The sequence below is a fragment of the Misgurnus anguillicaudatus genome, chromosome 15 (genome assembly GCF_027580225.2).
Source record: "Misgurnus anguillicaudatus chromosome 15, ASM2758022v2, whole genome shotgun sequence".
NCBI lineage: Eukaryota > Metazoa > Chordata > Actinopteri > Cypriniformes > Cobitidae > Misgurnus > Misgurnus anguillicaudatus.
In genome coordinates this window covers 27,692,839-27,711,580 of record NC_073351.2, presented here as the reverse complement: position 1 = coordinate 27,711,580, position 18,742 = coordinate 27,692,839, and the positions used below count along the sequence as shown (strand labels likewise).

Below are 18,742 nucleotides of genomic sequence, written 5' to 3'. Positions count from 1 at the left end.
TCCTCCTCTTGCTCAAACGTCGGTCAATTATTACTGTGCCCGAGGTCGAGGTGCTGCAAACTAAGTGCTCTTCCGCCATACAATATAGTTCTTATTTTTATCCACTTAAAAAAATCACCACATTTTATTTTGTGCCACCATACTTACTCGTGTAACAGTCTTTAAATATGGAAAACTTCGAAGTGTTTGGTGGATTCTAAATGTTTCCCTGTTTGGATCCTAAGGAATGAATGGGGCTAGGCTAAATGCTAACACATTCACGATGCGCTGTACAAAGATTAAGTGCATGCATTGAAAAAAGATAGGGATGTATTAATCCGTCGAGGTAGTTGAGGTAAGAACATAGTAAAATATTGAAAAATGGTGGTGTTTGCCTTTAACATGGATCTTGAATATAAATACACCACATGCCAAAGAAAACAAATGCTGGCTATTGTTGAACACTGAATCTGTACATGACTGAAATGCTTTGGTTAATCCAGCTATGTGAATCCAGTGTTTACATGATGCCTGTCGTTCGCAGTGCTTTATCTTACAAGCTTTTAAAAGTACCATTATCTGCTTTTAACCAAGGGAACGTGCCAAGCCTGGACTCGATATAGTGCCAGAAACAGAGGCGATTCTACAGGAGCTTTATTTTACAATGCAATATGATGCAAACAAGATGTGCTGATCTGAACAGATTTAAATATTGATATGTTAATAGGGATAATAATATTAATAAAAATTAGGTCCATGCTGCCCATTTACTGCAAGTTTTTAATATATATTAAAAAAGCTGAATAAATAAACTTTCCATTGATTTGTTAGGATAGGATAATATTTGGCCGAGATACAACGATTTGAAAATCTGGAAACTGATGGTGCAAAAAATCTAAATACATTTGGTATAAGCAGCTAAGAAGAATGATCTCTCATCTCTGACACGCACACTTCAGATTCCCACTGGCCATGGAAATGGACAAAGATTGTTGTTGGTTGGACTACAGAAAGCTTAGACAGACATGCATCAATGAGCTAACCAGAACCAAGTGTTTCTGTACCTGATGTCTTGCGTGAGAGTTTCTTCGTCCGCGGCTATAAGAAGAGGACAGCAGAACATGAGAGAAAACATAGAGCCAGATGATGAGAATGCAGGAAAGAGAGACAAAGGCCATTTCCCAGTTATTTGATCCCAGCAATGAAAGCCACCAACAACAGCCTATAACATTATGATTAGTCGACAAATAAAATCAATAGCTCCAGCATCATAGAGAGAAAGGAAGGGGGTGCTGATAACATATTGCATCCTAGTCCTATAACTTTCTTTACCACACACAGACAGGTCATTATAAAGCTGCATCCAGTAACTTCTTTTTGGGTAAAAATAAACCAAATTCAGTTATTAAAGGTGCATTGTGTAACTTATTACAGAAATGCAATATAATATATTTTAGGTGAACTGTCCATCTAAGAGGCTTTACCAGCTGCCTGAAAGTAAATGTGCGAATGTAGATGACTATAGCTTACTTATCACATTCATCTTATATTTTGCACACACAGTCCCCCCGTTTCTGCTCTGTTAAAAGACATTTCCCAGCCAGTTACCCAATGATCAGTCAAATAGAAGCAAGCAGCTGTGGATCATTACGACTTCGAGCGGTGGTATTCAATGCGGGTAGCACGGCACCCGAAGCTAAGTACCTTAACAAATGACTCCAAATTGCCATTAAATAGCTTAACATTAAATACAGAGCGTGGCCTGGGCCTCTGAGTGCCAAATGGTTTAGGAGGAAGGCTTGGAGGCCTATGAAGAGATATTAACACTTATAATTGTAAACGATACTGTAACTCTATACTACATAGCAGTTATTATTCAATGCCCTGACTTAAAGAGACACTCCACTTTTTTGAAAATAGGCTTATTTTCCAGCTCCCTAGTGTTAAACAATTGAACTTTGCCATTTTGGAATCCATTCAGCTGATCTCTGGATCTGGCGGTACCACTTTTAGCATAGCTTAGCATAATTCATTGAATCTGATTAGACCATTAGCATCGCACTCAAAAATGACCAAAGAGTTTGGTTATTTTTCCTATTTAAAACTTTTAATTCGTACGAAAACCGATGGAAAATTAAAAGTTGGGATTTTCTAGGCCGATATGTTTAGGAACTATACTCTTATTCCGCCGTAATAATCAAGAACTTTGCTGCTGTAACATGGCTACAGGAGGCGCAATGATATTACGCAACGTCCGAAAATAGTTCCCTTAGTAACTTTCAATATCTTGGGACAGCGTAATATCATAAAAGTGGTACCGCCAGACCCAGAGATCAGCTGAATAGATTCCAAACCAGTAAAACTCAATTGTTTAACTTAAGGGGGGCTGGAAAATAAGCATCCTTTTTTAAATGGAGTGCCCCTTTCACTGAGAATCTTCACACATACTTCCTGTGTAAAATATGTGCTTTAAAATTGTATATATTCTTAACAAACATCTTTGAGTTTATTTCTTACATGTCTATAGGACAGTTTTTGAAAGACAAGATGAAGCGGTAGACTGTAGATGTGATTCGAGGTTATTTAGGGGTAAACTGTAAGCTCTTTTCGTGCATTGGTGATCAGTAAACACCAATGTCCTGTTCATAAACCTCACTTCCACCACACATCAAAGGCCATGGAAATGCCAGATCCGCTGGGAACAGCAGGTGGTAGATACGCACGAGATGTTCAGGCATGAAATCTTTTAGTTTAAACTGGAGGTGGGGAGGCTACTTGAATTATAACATCAAATGAGATTCTAGTTTCTTTATTAACAGTTCAATATAATATTCATGATGCAGTCCTTGTTCCCAGACTGAACTGACACATGTAAACAAATGGCGAATGAGCACAAACAAGTTTAGAAAAGCTGAATACTTATGAAAAAGTGACGTTTAGTTACAGTTTTGTCCAAAATCTAACGATTCAGCAAATCTAAATGAATGCAAATTTGTACATTCCTAGGGAAAAAGCCTTTTGATTTGCTTACAAATTGTTACTACTAAGAAAAAGTAATTTATAAAGAGTGTGACAGTTGCAAAGGATTGTGGGTAGGAGTCCTGGGGAACAGTCATTGCTTCTATGTAATCTCTTTGGGGCGGTTTCCCAGACAGGGCTTATCGTAGTCCCAGACTAAAATGCATGTTTAAGCTACTTTAATTTTAAAACACCTTGTACTGACATACTTTAACATATATCAGTGCCATTGTTTTGTCTTAAGATGCACACCAGTATAGTTTTTGTAAGGTTTGTTTGTAAAAACTTCTTAAGGGCTCTATCTTACACCCGGCGCAATGCAGCGCAATGCGCGACGCAAGTGTCTTTCGCTAGTTTCCACCCTAATTTTCACGTTTAGCGCCGCGTTGTTTAAATAGCAAATGCCTTTGCGCCCCCTTTGCGCCCATGGGCGTTCTGGTCTGAAAAAGGAGGTGTGTTCAGGCGCATTGTTGGCGCGTTGCTATTTTGAGGCAACTAAAATAGACTACGCCATTGACCAACAAAAACCTGGTCTAAAGTCTAAAGTCAATGGCGCAATATGTTTTATGTTATTTAAAGTGCGCATTAGTAATATGCGCCTATAAACGGGAGGACAACACGGGTTTGCTTATCACAAAGTACATGAATGCGCAGCAGCACAAAAATGCTTTTAAATATGGAAGATTAAAGGATTGAATGTAAAATATTATTAATGAGTCTCTTGGACATAAATGAGGACTAATTATGAGACGTTTAAAGGCACAAAGAGCTGCTTCACCTGCAGCCTGGTAAGTAAATAAATGCTTTGCTTTAAACAAATGCATCTGTTTTTAAATATTTTTAAATGCTACCTCACGGATTTATTGTATATGATGACTCTGTACCTGTGGATATGGTCAGATGAGAAACATTTTTAAGTAATGCTAAAAAAAACGCTGTCCAACGTGCTAAAAAGTGCGGATCAGCCGTTTGTAAATTCTTTATCTCCTGTTTGTTACAAATAAAGTATTTTTAGAGTACAAACCTTATCTTACATACTTGTAAATTATTTTTTGATGATATTGGATAGCCATACATTTAAAGCAATTAAAAGCCTGCTTTTTTACTTCCATGACTAAAAGAAAACGGTTTTAAAGGTTTTAATAAAAAAATAACAATTTCAATACAAGTGAAAACAACACAATTATTTAACATTAATCTTAAACTGGGGATCTTCTTCCTCCGCTTAGTTTTTCAGTTTACAAAGTTCGTCATCTAAATAGGGATAAGACATAGCGCCAGCGCAACTTGCTTTTAAAGGGGATGAGAGCTGAGACTCTCATTGGTTTACTGCACGTTACGCCCAAAATACTCCCATTACAATAGGACCTACCCTTTTCGACCATGCGCTCGGGGCACAAACCATTTTTCCCGTGGTTAAATTAGCAAAAGTGGATTCGGACACGCCCATTGACACGTTGCGCTGTGCGCTTTAGACAATGCGCTTAGATCGTTAAAATAGGGCCCTAAATGTCCGAAAATAACTAAGGCCTAGTCCTGGATTAATCTAAACCCTGTCCGGGAAACCGCCCCATAAGCTTTCAGCTCTACTTTCCGGCCAAAGCTTTTTCCATTATTAGCAATAAATGATATTTTTATCTATATTAGTTAAATGTAGCACGTTTGAAAGAGCGATGATAATAATCATTGATAAGAAAAGGAATGAAAGAAGACTGATTATACCTTGTGGTTGCATACTCAGGCCGGTACCCTGCAAGAGAGAGAGAAAGAGAGAGACAAGAGAGAGAGAGAGAGAGAGAGAAGAGTGTGAATGGGGAGTTCCTGGGAAGGTTTTTGTTTATGCTTGGTAAAGCATATGCAGCAAGCCATCTGTCCAGAACTGGGGTCGGTTGCACAAGCTGGATGTAAATAAGTTGACCTACGTCGGACTTAGCTACATCTGCCTTTTGCACCATCTGAAACTACAACCAGGCTCAGAATAGACGATGAGCGTCCCTGCATATGCGTATAATCGCAGTGATATTGAGACGCTATTCGCGTTACTATGGTTACAAACTCCCATCACACGTTTACCAGTGTGCTCTTCAACAGGATGTGTGTCACATGCAGACCCATCAAACACAACCTGCATTAAAGGGGACATATCATTACTTTCCATTTCCATTTTTAAGTGCTATATTTGGGTCCCCAGTGCTTCTGTCAACCTAGATAACGTGAAAAAGATCAACTCAGTAACTTTTGGTAAACCATTCTCTGCAAGCATGTGAAAAAATAGTTCAGTGAAATTTGGCTCCCCTTGTGATGTCAGAAGGGAATAATACCACCCCTTAATCTGCACTATCCAACCATGGCAGTGCCATTTAGTTTAGAGATCAGCTCATTTGCATTTAAATGGACACACCCAAAAACTGCACATTTTTGCTCACACCTACAAAGTGCCAATTTTAGCATGCTATAATAAATTATCTATGGGGTATTTTGAGCTTAAACTATACATGCATACTCTGGGGACACCAAAGATTTATTTAACATCTTAAAAAAAGTGTCCCCTTTAACTAAACAAAAGCTTTTCCTGTTTGCACAAAAGGTTATTATTTGCTGATTAATTCTAACAGTTTGACTGAATTAAAACGAAATAAAACAAAGCTGTTACTAAGCTCTCTATCATCTAAATATCCAAGTATAAGAATTTATTGGTGCGGTCTCTGTCATGCATGAAAGCCCACTGCTTTCGTATCCTGTGTGAATCAGACGTGCCAATGTCTCGTCAATTTATTTATTTCTATTTTTGGCATAGGAACAAGTCAAAAAGTGTATACTTGCACCTATCCTTGACTAGTCGTAAGATTTAGTCTCAGACGTGTGCTACGCCAAGATGGTGCAACAGGTGTAAATTCTACTGTACGTAGGATGTAAAGCGCATTTTACATCCAGACTAGTCTTATGACCAGGTGGTACAACCGCCCCCTAGATATTTACACACACCATTAAAATAATGTCATCTACAGTACATAGCTAAAGAGTTTTACAAGTACCTGTTCAACTACACAAATATTTCATTCAAGTTAATCCAGCATGAAGACTACTGCCTACATTCTTTAAAAAAAATAAACAGATGCGTGCATGATTTTAAAGCAGGCAACACAGCTCCTGACAGCTTCGTCAGGCCCACACACAACTCAGCGCCTCTTGACAGCGGAGTCTGCTGTGTTTGCACCAAAATACAGAAGTGCCTCAGGCTCCAAAACATTGAGGTAAAATCTTAGCATCTTTGAGTCTAGTGACAAGTGCTGAGATGCTCGCTGACATTATGAAAACAGACCAATGTTGGATAAATATTGGACAGAACACACCACTGGGTTAAAACTGACCCAGTGCTGGGTTGATTTAAAGTGCTTGGTTATTTTAAAGCAACACTATGTAGTTTCCATGTAAAAATGACTTACAGCTCCCCCATGTGGTTGAAAAGCGCAACAGTGCCTGGTATCAGACACTCTTCTGCAGGCAGGGGGAGAGGCGAGGCTATGTGCTCTACCCTCCACCGCCACTTTCAGAGTGTGCTTGTAGCAGCTAGGAGGCTGCTCAGGTTGCAGCAACAGTACAATTTGTCCAGTTAAAAGTTGTTCTATCACTGAAATAATTTTAGAGACATTATTTAAAGCTCCAGTGTGTACTTTTTTTAGTTAATTCTTAGCAAAAACCGATGTTTTCTTCCAAAAGTATGTGCTCATTCATGTGTAATTACTTCCACCCCACTAATCAAAGTATTATCGTAAGTGTAGAATCTGCTATTTAAAATACATACGATCGAGTCGCTCTCTGGCTGAATCCATGTTGTGCCTCCATCTTTGAAATACATTCGCCGACGAGGGACATTCCTGAAATTCAAGCTCCGCCTTTCGCGCTTTCAGAGTACACTCAAGCTGGCCGCGAGCTGAAGCCTACGGAGGTTGCATGTGTAGGCGGTATACGTCATCAAGACAGTCTTATTTCAGAATATTAACAATTATAAAGCTGACATTTATTCTTAGTTAATTGTAAATTGATGTAATATGCTTATGACTTGCGAATGTAATGCTCAGTTAATTTAAATAAACCAGGCTTGATGACGTATGCAGCCCGGATATGCGACCTGCGTTAGACTGAATCCGTCGGCCGCACGCCGTGATAAACCTGCGATCTAATGCTTTGAAAGCCTGTTGAAGAACTATTCTCGAGGACATTAAAACAAGTCGCCAAGGAAGCGAAACAGGGATTTTAAACGACAACGCGACAGGAAAAACATAAAGACCAAAGTCAATATTGGAGTTAGTTTTCCAAGATGGGTCTCATTGGACAATGAGGTTGCTAAGTTATCTTCACCACAGGTAATTCAGCATATTCGTTTACATATACAGTTTATGTTGTAAACTTGAAGTTTTATAGTTCCTTGGCTAACTATAGCATGGGTATGCGTAACACTTGTTAGTGTAAACATGCATGTGATTTAATGTCTTGGAACAGCCACACGCCGTCTCTCCGCCCATTTATGTAATCTTAGGTAACTGTTACTGAGATAAATGTTTTTCATCTTTTCTGACCTCTAACACAAACACACGGTGTACAGCGCTATTTTTAGCCTTTCATTGATAAAAGCGTCTGATCTGCGCGTCTTTCGTTTCATTTTACAAGCGTGTGAAAGTTGAGCGATCTTATTTCACCAATATCAGAGAAAGCTCTTACATATACACAGACATGTAACGTTTACTTAAACATAAGCATTGGACTCTGACATATTAGTTCGCGTCCATTTAAACCCGTCATTACTCTAGCTCATGATTAAATGACAGGAGAGGGTCTCGTCCACAGACCATCTCCTCAGTAATCTGAAGAGAAGCGGTCGAAAATGGACAAAAAGAGACGGATTTAAACACCAAGTGTAAACGTAATGTGTCTCTCTCGTCCACTTGTGATCTGATCGACGAAAACACATCTTAATACCAAGTTTAACAGCCCCTGTGATAATTTCCTCGCGTGGATGAAAAAGGAGTGTCTAAGCTACGTTTATGGTTGCTTTTTGTATGTGATTTTAAGCGGATATATACAATCAGACTTTTTCCACGTTAAACATAAATCTGTGTGCTTTGATGGATCACACGCAAAGTACATTGCAAATTGTTCATTTTTTTCATTGCTTTTGCTTTGTAGCTACTGGAAGCCATGTTAACCTTGGCATGACACGGCCGGGCCACCGTACGAGTTAAAACGCGTTCCGAATGGGGCTAGAAAGTAATATTCAGTTGGTTGTCATATAGACTTTCACCGCTTGATGGGAGTAGATCCTACACAGTGGAGCTTTAAAGGTAAAAAAACTACATAGTGTTGCTTTAACACACGGTTGCATAACAATATAGGGTAATTTTTTACTCCGGGACCCCAGCATGTGTTTTGTACAATATTTACCCAACATGGGTAATAATAAATAACCCAGCTATTTTTAGAGTGTAAATTACACAGTGGGCCCTGAAAAGTAATTTGAACAATTTTTGTATATTTACATCACATGTAAAAATGTATTAACGACACTGCATTTTGCCAAAATATTAAACCAACAGGCATTTGCAAAAATATCCTGTTTACAGTACATTATAATCGACTGATCCTGTACGTTTAATGGATGTATAAACCACGGATCTATATAAATGACTGGATTGCGCATAGAACGCTTACCGTAACAGAGTGAGGTGAAGCCAGCGCAGACTTCGAGCCGCCATCTTGGTATACCCAACCGGCAGAGGGCGTCATTGACTTCCATTCAAAATCATGTTTTAAATTCACCCGCTTTACAGCGTATCAGTCACGCAAGATTATTTTTAGGATATGTGTACGTAAATTAACTGTTAATTCTGGTGTTATTTGCAATGTTTATGTTTTAATCGGGCAGGAAAATGGATTTATAAAAAACTGTTAAGGTGAGTGTGTCTGCTGCGTTCTGTTAATGACACACGTATAAATAAAGTTTTTTTGACATTCAGCTACACAGTCAGCGTTATTTCTCTAAATAAGTTTAGGTAACTTGTAAGTTTAGATAACATAAAACCAGCAAATTATTGCATGCACATACGGTATAAAGTATGATTATTTATTTAGATTTCAGAATGAGCACTTTTGTCATTAATACTAAATATGCTGCGGTCGGCCGCTGATCTGATACTGTAATGAAGATGAATGTATTAAAAACTAAAAATTTACAACTTTCAATAAATAACTATGTACGGACGTTTGTGTTGTAATAATGTACAGGGTAACTTCAGATATAAAAACGAAGACTAGTAAAGTGATGTTTTATCATTAAAATCTGATCGCGTCCATTGATTTAATAGAATGTTTGGGTATACCAACATGGCGGCGCGGTGGCTTCACAGTTGCGACGTCATGCGCAATCCAGTCATTTATATAGATCAGTGGTATAAACTTGTTTTTTCTTAAGTTCACACTGTAGTCTTAATTTAATAAAAAAAAAGCTATTTTCTCATTCAAAACACTGCTTTTTAAATATTTTGTCATGTGTTTTACTTCAAAAAGTGTATACTCCTTTAAAATAAGTGACTTCGCATGATATTTTGCATGATTCACGGACATTCAAACATGTTCTTGTGTGGCTTAAGTGTCCAAATTCTTTCTGGGCCCCCTGTATACTCTATCATCTATTCTATGTATCTACGGAGTACAATTTGTTCACCCAACATTTACAGAGCTACAGAAAAGCAAACAGTACCGTCCCCAAGAGTTCTCTTCAGTAGATCATGTTTTGCCTGGAGCTTAGTGATGAGATTGCTCCCCTCCAGATACTCGCGAAATTTCTGTGAAAAGTCAAGAGCGAGACCACCATGAGACTGGCTGAATTTGACAGCTGACTGGTGCATAAGTCATTGGCTAAGCCCTAGGGACAAGACCGAGATGAAAACACCTGTGGTGCAATGGATCAAAAATAAGCCTACTCTTTATTTTAATCCTTTAGCGTGACTTTTTGCTTGCAACTGGTATAGAAATATTAATATAGCAATTTAACAGATTAACAGATTTAATTCACCATAAAATAGAACTGCTCTGTCTCTTGTTGGTTGGCACGTCTCTTGGCGATGCTCGGCTTGCTGAGGTACGTCTCCGACACAGTGGACTTAACCGATTCAGTGGACCTGCTGTGATGGAAACACTCTGATACGTCATAGTCTTCGATAGTCACCATGTCCTGAATGGTAGTGAGAGTGGCTTCTGAGGTCTTCTTGATCTGAAATGAGACAAGGCCATGTTCAGTCAGTTTCTTAAACCATAACCCTAAATATGTAAAGGGAGAACAAGCACGAGTATTGTCAAGGTTAAGGGTTTGAAAACACAAACTATAACATACATTTTGAATGCTTTCAAGGTGGTTTAGACATGTAACATGTAAATACTTGCTTAGGATTAATGCACTAACAGCTTATTATTACGCAAACAATCCCTACAGTATAGAGATTCTATAAGTGCTTAGCCCAAAGGCACAAAGCATCACCTGGGATCCGAACTTTCAACCTTGCTTCCAGTTTAGATTTTTTAATCAAACAAAATATAACGTTTTACATTTGGAAGGATACAAGTTCATATGCATAATTTACAATTTGTATGACCTAAAGGAAAACACACGACTAGAAAAACACATGAGGCACCTTAAGGAAAATACTTTGAGAAAATTCCCTCTGACCTTCACTGTCCGACATGTGCACTGTGACTAATAGCAGACCTTGAGCAAGACACCAGACCAAAGAAATCAATTTACAGTGAGAGGAGTGGAGGATGACAGCAGGGAATGCCATCCATTTAAAAGTCTTGCAGATTAATTTCTAGTGCTATTCACTGTCAGTGTAATACATACATGATCTGGATCTGGGAATGTGGGGAAAGGTTTGTATATCTTGTGTGGAAATGTTTATTTATGCATGAGTGTATACATTATACATGCATTTATACATACATATCTAAAGTTACCTTTATGAAGTTTAATCAATGGATTTAATTGACAGCAATTGACATGGGTGATTAAATAACTTGTATAACTAATATTGAAGTTATATTTGGTGTACAAAGTCATAATTTATTCTGCTTTTTAAAAATTATCAAATTTTTCAATATTTTAGTAATTTTTAGGGATGCACCAAAAGGAAAAAATTTTGGCCAAAACCGAATAAAATTAAAAACTCTGCCGAATACAAATCTTTTTTTTTTTCATTTTCCTAATTATTTTGTCACAAGTTACATTTTCAGAATGTTCTTTTAACTATGTTTATTTCACATTATTTAACAATTAATTTTCTTTTTTACATTCCGGTAGTCCTTATAGGGCCTTTTATACCTGGTCACTTCTCTGATCAGATAGCTATAGATACACTGTAAAAACATTCTGTAGAAATTACAGTGTTACTTGCAAAAGGTTGCCGGTAACTTAATGTAAATTTATGTTATTTACTGGCAAGAGTTTGTTCAAAGTTAAATGAACATTACACATTTACAAGTCTTTGTCTTTACAGAGTACAACTGAAATAATAGCATCAAGCAAAGCATTCTGGGAAACAAAATCTGAAGCAAAAAACAGAAAAAGGTTGATCATGATTTCTGGTTCCCAGAATGCTTTGCATGAGGCTGTTATTGTATAGTTTTATTCTGTAAAGATAAAGACTTGTTAATATTTAAAATGTATTTAACTTCGAACAAACACTTGCCAGTAAATAACATAAATTTAAATCTACGATAAGTTACCGGCAACCAGCTGCAGGCAATACTGTAATTTCTACGGAATATTTTTACAGTGTAGACTTGATAAAAATTTACATTCAACCACATAAAAATTTAAATTCAACCACATAAATGAGTCTTGGCTAAACAGATATTGATCCGGTGTTCTATTCCCGCGCAAAATGCAAATAACCTATTCATTACTCTGCCTTAAGAAACTTGCAACAATGCTTATATAGCACTGTATTTTGAGCAGCGGACACGTGCAGAGGTGGCAAGAATGACAACAAATAGGTCTTAAAAAAGCTTATTGTTAATAAACATTTTTTTCTCGTTTAATATAAGCGTGTTTGTCATTGTAAGACTTTACTGGTTCTAGGAAGTTTTTATTACGTACTGCTGACGATTTTTGTCGATCTTTGACATGAGATGAAGAGCTAAAGTCTCTCGTTCTTCGTGCTTGTGCATTCAGCAGACAAATCGCCACCGCCGTGTCTTTCTCATACTGCATGGTGTTCAGGCCGTCTTGATTTTAAATGTTAAATAAAACTTGTAGTGCTGTATGTTTTTGCATCTTTCTCTGACACTTTAAAATGCTTATACCAACATGTTTGCTGCCTTTGTGCGCCTCTCACTCTGCGCAGGTTGCTATTTGATCGCCCCATCAAAGACCTCATTGTTCTGTAAAATTTATTCTGCCTTTTCACTTGTCCGGCCGAAAAGCCAAAACAATTTGTTTTTGTTATTTTCGACCGAATAATTTTGGTTGCCAAACGTTCGGTGCATCCTAGTAATTTGGTACTTATGGTTATGTGCAACAGGATATAACAATATTATCATATTTTTTGTAAAAAGTCTCTTACATAGCCGAAACTTGTAATTTCCTGTTGTCCGAGTTAGTTAGTGTCAATTCTGTTTCTGTCAAACTCTGTTACCAAGGTAAAGTAACAGTGTTGACAGATTGTAACAGAGCTGGCAGTCATATATAAATAGTACTCTACCTTCTTGAGAAACAGACTTTGGCGGTAACATAATTGACACTGAAAATTATGATTTCACATTTTTTTAAGTAAATATTGTACAATCCATGAAAAAATGACTTTGGACACCAAATGCACCTGCAATTATAAAATCAAGGATGCTAAAACCATGTTCAATAGCACAATGGCGGTGTGTATGTTCACCTGCTGACGGAGCAGCAAGACTCTCACGGTAACATAACAAAGCAATCTTCCCCTAAGGTTAAACAAAAAACTGATCTCTCACAACCACAGACAAAATCACAGAGCATCATTCAGCACATGTGTCTCATTACAGAAACTGAACTCATATATCACCGTCCACCAGGTCAGGCTGAATCATCTCTTTAAATCAATGAAGGATGACTTTTCAGTCAAAGGAAACCAGTAACCACACCTGACTATAATGCATGTCAGCCTGGGTCCAGATCATTGTACCCTTGTGACTCACCAGCCCATTGTGGGCATTGATACACAGAGCGAATCACAGGTTTAAGCTTGTCTCCTGTCTTTATTCTCTCTGCGGTTTGGTGAACTCTTTCACAGACGTTGTACCGTTTGTCGGATGTGGCTTGCTGGGAAAGTGAACCTTTGCTGTGCCATAACAAAAGCAGACAGGTTACAGTAAAGACAGTGAAGGTGGAAGGGACATTTCTGTTTTAAATTTGTCAAAGAGGTCAAATAAAACGACTTTGAAAATAAAATATTGAAGATTGTTTCAATATTGCTTAGGACAGGTGGTCAAAAACATTAACACGATTCAGTAAAAAAAACTAGTGCTGGGCAAAATCACGATTAATCGCATACAAAATAAAAGTGATTTTTTGCATAATATATGAGTGTGTGGTGTGTGCAATTATTATGTATATATAAATGCATACACATTCATGTATGTATTTAAGAAACATTTACGTCTGTGTATATATATTTATTATATTTTTATATATTCTATAATATATACATTTTAAAAAAGTATATATATATATATATATATATATATATATATATATATATATATATATATTTTATGAATATATTGTATGTATGTATGTGTGTGTGTGGTTAAATATACATAATAATTACACACAGTACACAGACATATTATGCAAAAAAATCACATTTATTTTGTATGTGATTAATCGCGATTAATCTTTGCCCAGCATTAAAAAATACACTAAAATTCAGCCATCACATTTTATAGAAAGTGTAGCAAAATATGATTAAATGTATCTTACTTGACGTCATTAAAGTCATTTTTCAGTGAAATGTCCTTGAAACTATACTTATTAAACCTTAGCAATAAAAATGCTTAAAAAATTTTAAATGAAGTTATTGACCATGTGATCAGTTGAAGTACACAAACTAAAGAAACTACTCAGGATAATAAGTTGGCACTAAAAAGATGTTTTGGCACATCTTTAGCACTTTGGCAATCAGTATTAGCATCAACAGCAGCCCAGAAAATCAGCACAGAGGGTATCCAGACGAAACAGTGATTCACAAAGCAGTTGGATCATGACACCAAAGTTTTTGATGTGCGTCCCTGAGGTTTATCTCTTGCAAAACAAGCAGACACTTCTTATAGAGAAACAGTTCCATGTCTTAGTGCGGTTTTAGTGTTATGTGAACAGAATAACCATTGGATCATCAAAAAAGTGAGGTAAAAATAGGACAAAGAGAGAGCGAGCGAGCAAGAGAGAGAGAGATGTCAAAGAGAAAACGCTTGTCAATTCTACTCTGTGAGCTCCAATCTTATTCCGATCTCTAAAGCAAACATTTTTTACATTATTCAATTATGAGCTCTGGAAGAGCAATGGAAATGGAGATGACAGCTGAATGATTGCAAAACATAATGAAAGGATGAGACAGGATGTTTGAAATGACAGACTTATTCTTCCTTTGTGCGTAGCAAAGGTGTGTTTGAGGCCTGAGGGAAAGCCTGGCAGGATGAGTCTGTTGATGGTTAATAGCGAAACAGATAAAGTATTCATCACTTCATCTCTTTTCATTTTTAGTCAAATGCAGTGAAGGATTTAGGAAACAACTTTAACAGAACTTCAACTCTGAGTTTGTATGAACACTACGTTGTGAGGATTCTTAGAGACCTTGATGTCACATGATGTTTAAAGCCAGCTGGAGAAACCAGGATGTGCCCTAAGCTTATTTCCTTTTGCTGTGTACTTAATTTCCTTTCGTTCTGGTCAACGAGTACATGGCACCATGTTAAACTACAGTATGTACAGTATAAGTGACAAACAAGGCAAATTAAATATTGAATATGTATTAATAGTTAATTTACATTTAGATATATTTATCTGGCAAACGCTGTTATCCAAAGCTAGCTGCTCATTTTTCCAAAACTCTTTGTGGGACATAGCCAAGGACTTATTAGCTCCGGCACAATACACATGCCTGTAAGTCTAGCAAGCAGTTCAAAAATACTGTACATAGAAATTAGCAAAATAAAAAAAAAAACACAAACATGGATTAAAAGTCTTCTTAAAGGAAAACACCACAGTTTTTCAATATTTTACTATGTTCTTACCTCACCTTAGATTAATTAATACATACCTATCTATTTTCAATGTGTGCACTTAATCTTTGTACAGCGCATCGTGAAAGTGTTAGCATTTAGCCTAGCCCCATTCATTCCTTAGGATCCAAACAGGGATGAATTTAGAAGCTACCAAACACTTGCATGTTTTTCGAATAAGTATGGTGGCACAAAATAAAATGTGACAATTTTTTGGGCGGATAAAAGTGAGAACTATATTGTATGGCGGAAGAGCACTTAGTTTGCAGCACAGTAACATCATCACTCCTGACTACTCCCCCTCTCACTCAAACTTCCGTCAATATTACTGCGCCCGAGGTCGAAGTGCTACAAACTAAGTGCTCTTCCACCATACAATATAGTTCTCATTTTTTATCTGCTTAAAAAATCGCCAAAAAAAGAAAAATCCGAAAACGAATCACACATACAGAAATAAGATAACAGGAAAGAGATAAGAGACAGGGCAGATGTAAGACACTCATTCATCTACGACAGACAAGATAATGCCAAGGAACGATGGCAGAACTCTCCATCTTCCTGACCAAGCGCTTTTTTATCCGGCATCCGCCCGAGCTTTCGACTTACTGACTGATTAAAATGTTGCAGCCTTGAAGGAGGCCCAGATAATAAAATGTGTAAAAGACAGACACGGTCTGAGAGATGGAAAAAGGAGCTGGTGTTTTGGAGAGAAGCCTCCGTGTGCGTCACTGGGGTTATCTAGAGGACAACAAAATTCTGCAGGGAGGAAAAACTATTTCTTGTAAGTCCTTCGAAAACCTCTTTTACCATCAGCTCCTGCCAACTCAATTAGGCAAACACAGTGCAAAGCTGCCACACATCAATGCAACAGAAAGATATGGGATGTGATTTCTTGGATTTGTCGAACTTATTACATAAGATTTCAAATTTGATTATGGAGCTCAATGTTGACAGCTGAAATGAACAAACTCATTTTGTCTGTGGGTCAGTGTATGATGATATTGTTATTTAGCAGATGGTTTTTGTCCACAGTGCTCATTATTGAAAAAATCCTACTTTTGGTCTCTTTAAATGCTTTAAAAGTCACGGCAAGGAAAATGTATCTATTTAGCACATTTCATACAAAGGGTCCCCTTAGTTAACTTCAAATTCAAGGACCTTTCAAGGACTTTCCAGGTCCAATACCCTCAAATTCAAGGACTAAATGTGGGGACACATTTCAAGTGAGAGCAAGGTTGCATCGTTTTACCTTTTAAGATACATTGTTACAGTTCCCTTTCGAGGGAACTGGCGCTGCGTCAATTCGGTGACACTTTGGGGACGCTTCAAGGCGTAAGTGCGTCTGAATGTGTATGTCAAATTCAACCAATGTTGAGGCTCAACGACAAAGACAGGGTGACGCGGGAGCCAGGAAGTATATCGCTATCTGAAATATTGCCAAAGATGCGTTACAGAGACGCAGGAAGTATGGCAAGGGAGACGCAGCGTCTCTTTCCCTTTTCAGGGAACAACAGTTACATACGTAACAAGAAACATTTTCATGTGTCAAACAAAACTATGCAAAAAAACATTTTGGTATGAATCAGATAAGGAAATCAACAAGTGATTTATCTTCAGAAGGCACACGAGAACTGGCAGTAATCCAAAGCTTCAGACACAACATTGAGCACTTCTATAACTAAACTGCAGTCAAAGGTCTGGCAATGCAAGACTAACGTGGACCACTTGCAAGTCAAAGGTTGGGCAAAGGTTGCCTTACCTCCTCGTTCTCGATCTTCAATGTGGTCAGTCGGGACTGTAGCTGCTGAAACCTTAGCAGGAGCTCGGCTTGAATGGGAGGCTGGGCGGTGATCTGACACACCTAAAAAAACAAAACAAGACCACTGATTACAAACATACTCCTCTTTTATAGTTTTTTCAACCATTTTGGAAGCTTAAAAAACCAAATCGGTAAATGACAGCCACCATTAGAGAATTAGTAGGGTTCCAAAACGCAAGGAATTTACAAATAAAACACCTGGTACAAGTATTATAACGCAAACCCAATTGTTTTTGTCAGCCGAGTGCACAGGCACGACCACAAAACAACAGGTTGTAAACCATGCACAGATGTGATATCAGTGGCAAAATGGACAATTAGGGAGCATAAATCCAATAAAGGCTCTAAAATACAGCTTGAGGGTGAGAAATGCAATATGATTTGAGTCCAGCACTGTACAACTGAGATACAATAAAATACGGATATGAAGCAATCCTCCTCACCACATCTAATTCAGAATTTCATTAAAACGCTTTTACACTCTATATACCGTATGACCTCATACGCTTCATCGTGAGACAAGATTAACAGTGGGGTTAATGGATGCACTGGTGTCTACACTTCAAGGATATATACTGTATGTGTCCATTATAGTTTGTGTAAATTAAATGTAATACACTTGTAAGTTAACCGGGATGTTGCAACAAAAATTATGGGTCATTTACCTGTGCAGCCCTAATATATATATTAGAGCTGTTAAAATGAACACGTTAATAACGCGTTAATAACGCATTAATAACGCATTAACGCAAATTAATTTTAATGCCACTAATTTGCTAGACGACAGCTTAATGTTCTTATTTTCAGGAAAACCTCTGATTAATTTAGACAGCATGGCTCACTTGCTGCGTCTCAATTCAAGTGGTTCCCAATTCCAGTCCTCGGGCCCCCCCTCCCAAAATATTTTAGATGTCTCCATATATAAAAACACCTGATTCAGTTTATCAGCTCGTTAGTGTGTTAATTAAGGAGACTGATGAGTGAAATCAGGTGTTTCATATAAGGAGACATCTAAAACATTCTGGGAGGGGGGGCCCGAGGACTGGAATTGGGAACCACTTGAATTGAGACGCAGCAAGTGAGCCATGCTGTCTAAATTAATCAGAGGTTTTCCTAAAAATAAGAACATTAAGCTGTCGTCTAGCAAATCCAATGCTCTAAATGGTCGTTGAATTATCTTTATTTGCACGTATTCTGAAGGTGTACCGTTCTAAATGCATAATTACTTGTGATAATTTTATGTATAAAATGTATTATTTTTTGCATTTCTTTTAATTATTACAATAAATATAAATACTGCATTGATGTTAAAATTTTTATTAAGAGAGATACATTTCAAGACCTGATTGACGTTAAAAGAGTTATTAAGAGCGACAAGACTCAAAAGCGATCTTCCTCATGCTGACATCTGAAGCGCATGCACACAAACGCGTGAGTGCGCAACCCATCTACACAAAATTAGTTTTAAAAATATCTGTTTTGACAAGAATTCACGCAGGTAGGATCTATAATCTGTTATATCTGAAGGGAATGTTTGGCAAACTGTTGAGGAAAAATATCTGATGTGTAACATTATATTAGATCTACATTACAGTAGATCTTAAAGGGACACTCCACTTTATT

The 18,742-nt window shown here is 37.4% G+C and overlaps 1 protein-coding gene across 4 annotated transcripts in view; it reads right to left on the bottom strand.

The window, feature by feature from the left end:
- The window catches only part of srgap1a (SLIT-ROBO Rho GTPase activating protein 1a), a 133,511-nt gene that overhangs the window by 32,890 nt on the left and 81,879 nt on the right, over positions 1–18,742 (bottom strand). For all 4 annotated transcript variants that reach the window (XM_073853702.1, XM_073853701.1, XM_073853700.1 and 1 more), the window contains exons 8-12: positions 17,060–17,161; positions 10,070–10,267; positions 9,755–9,839; positions 4,720–4,747; positions 1,044–1,077 (exon numbers count right to left, since the gene is read on the bottom strand). In XM_073853702.1, the coding sequence (XP_073709803.1) occupies positions 1,044–1,077; positions 4,720–4,747; positions 9,755–9,839; positions 10,070–10,267; positions 17,060–17,161 (447 nt within the window). The remainder of the gene's footprint in view (positions 1–1,043; positions 1,078–4,719; positions 4,748–9,754; positions 9,840–10,069; positions 10,268–17,059; positions 17,162–18,742) is intronic.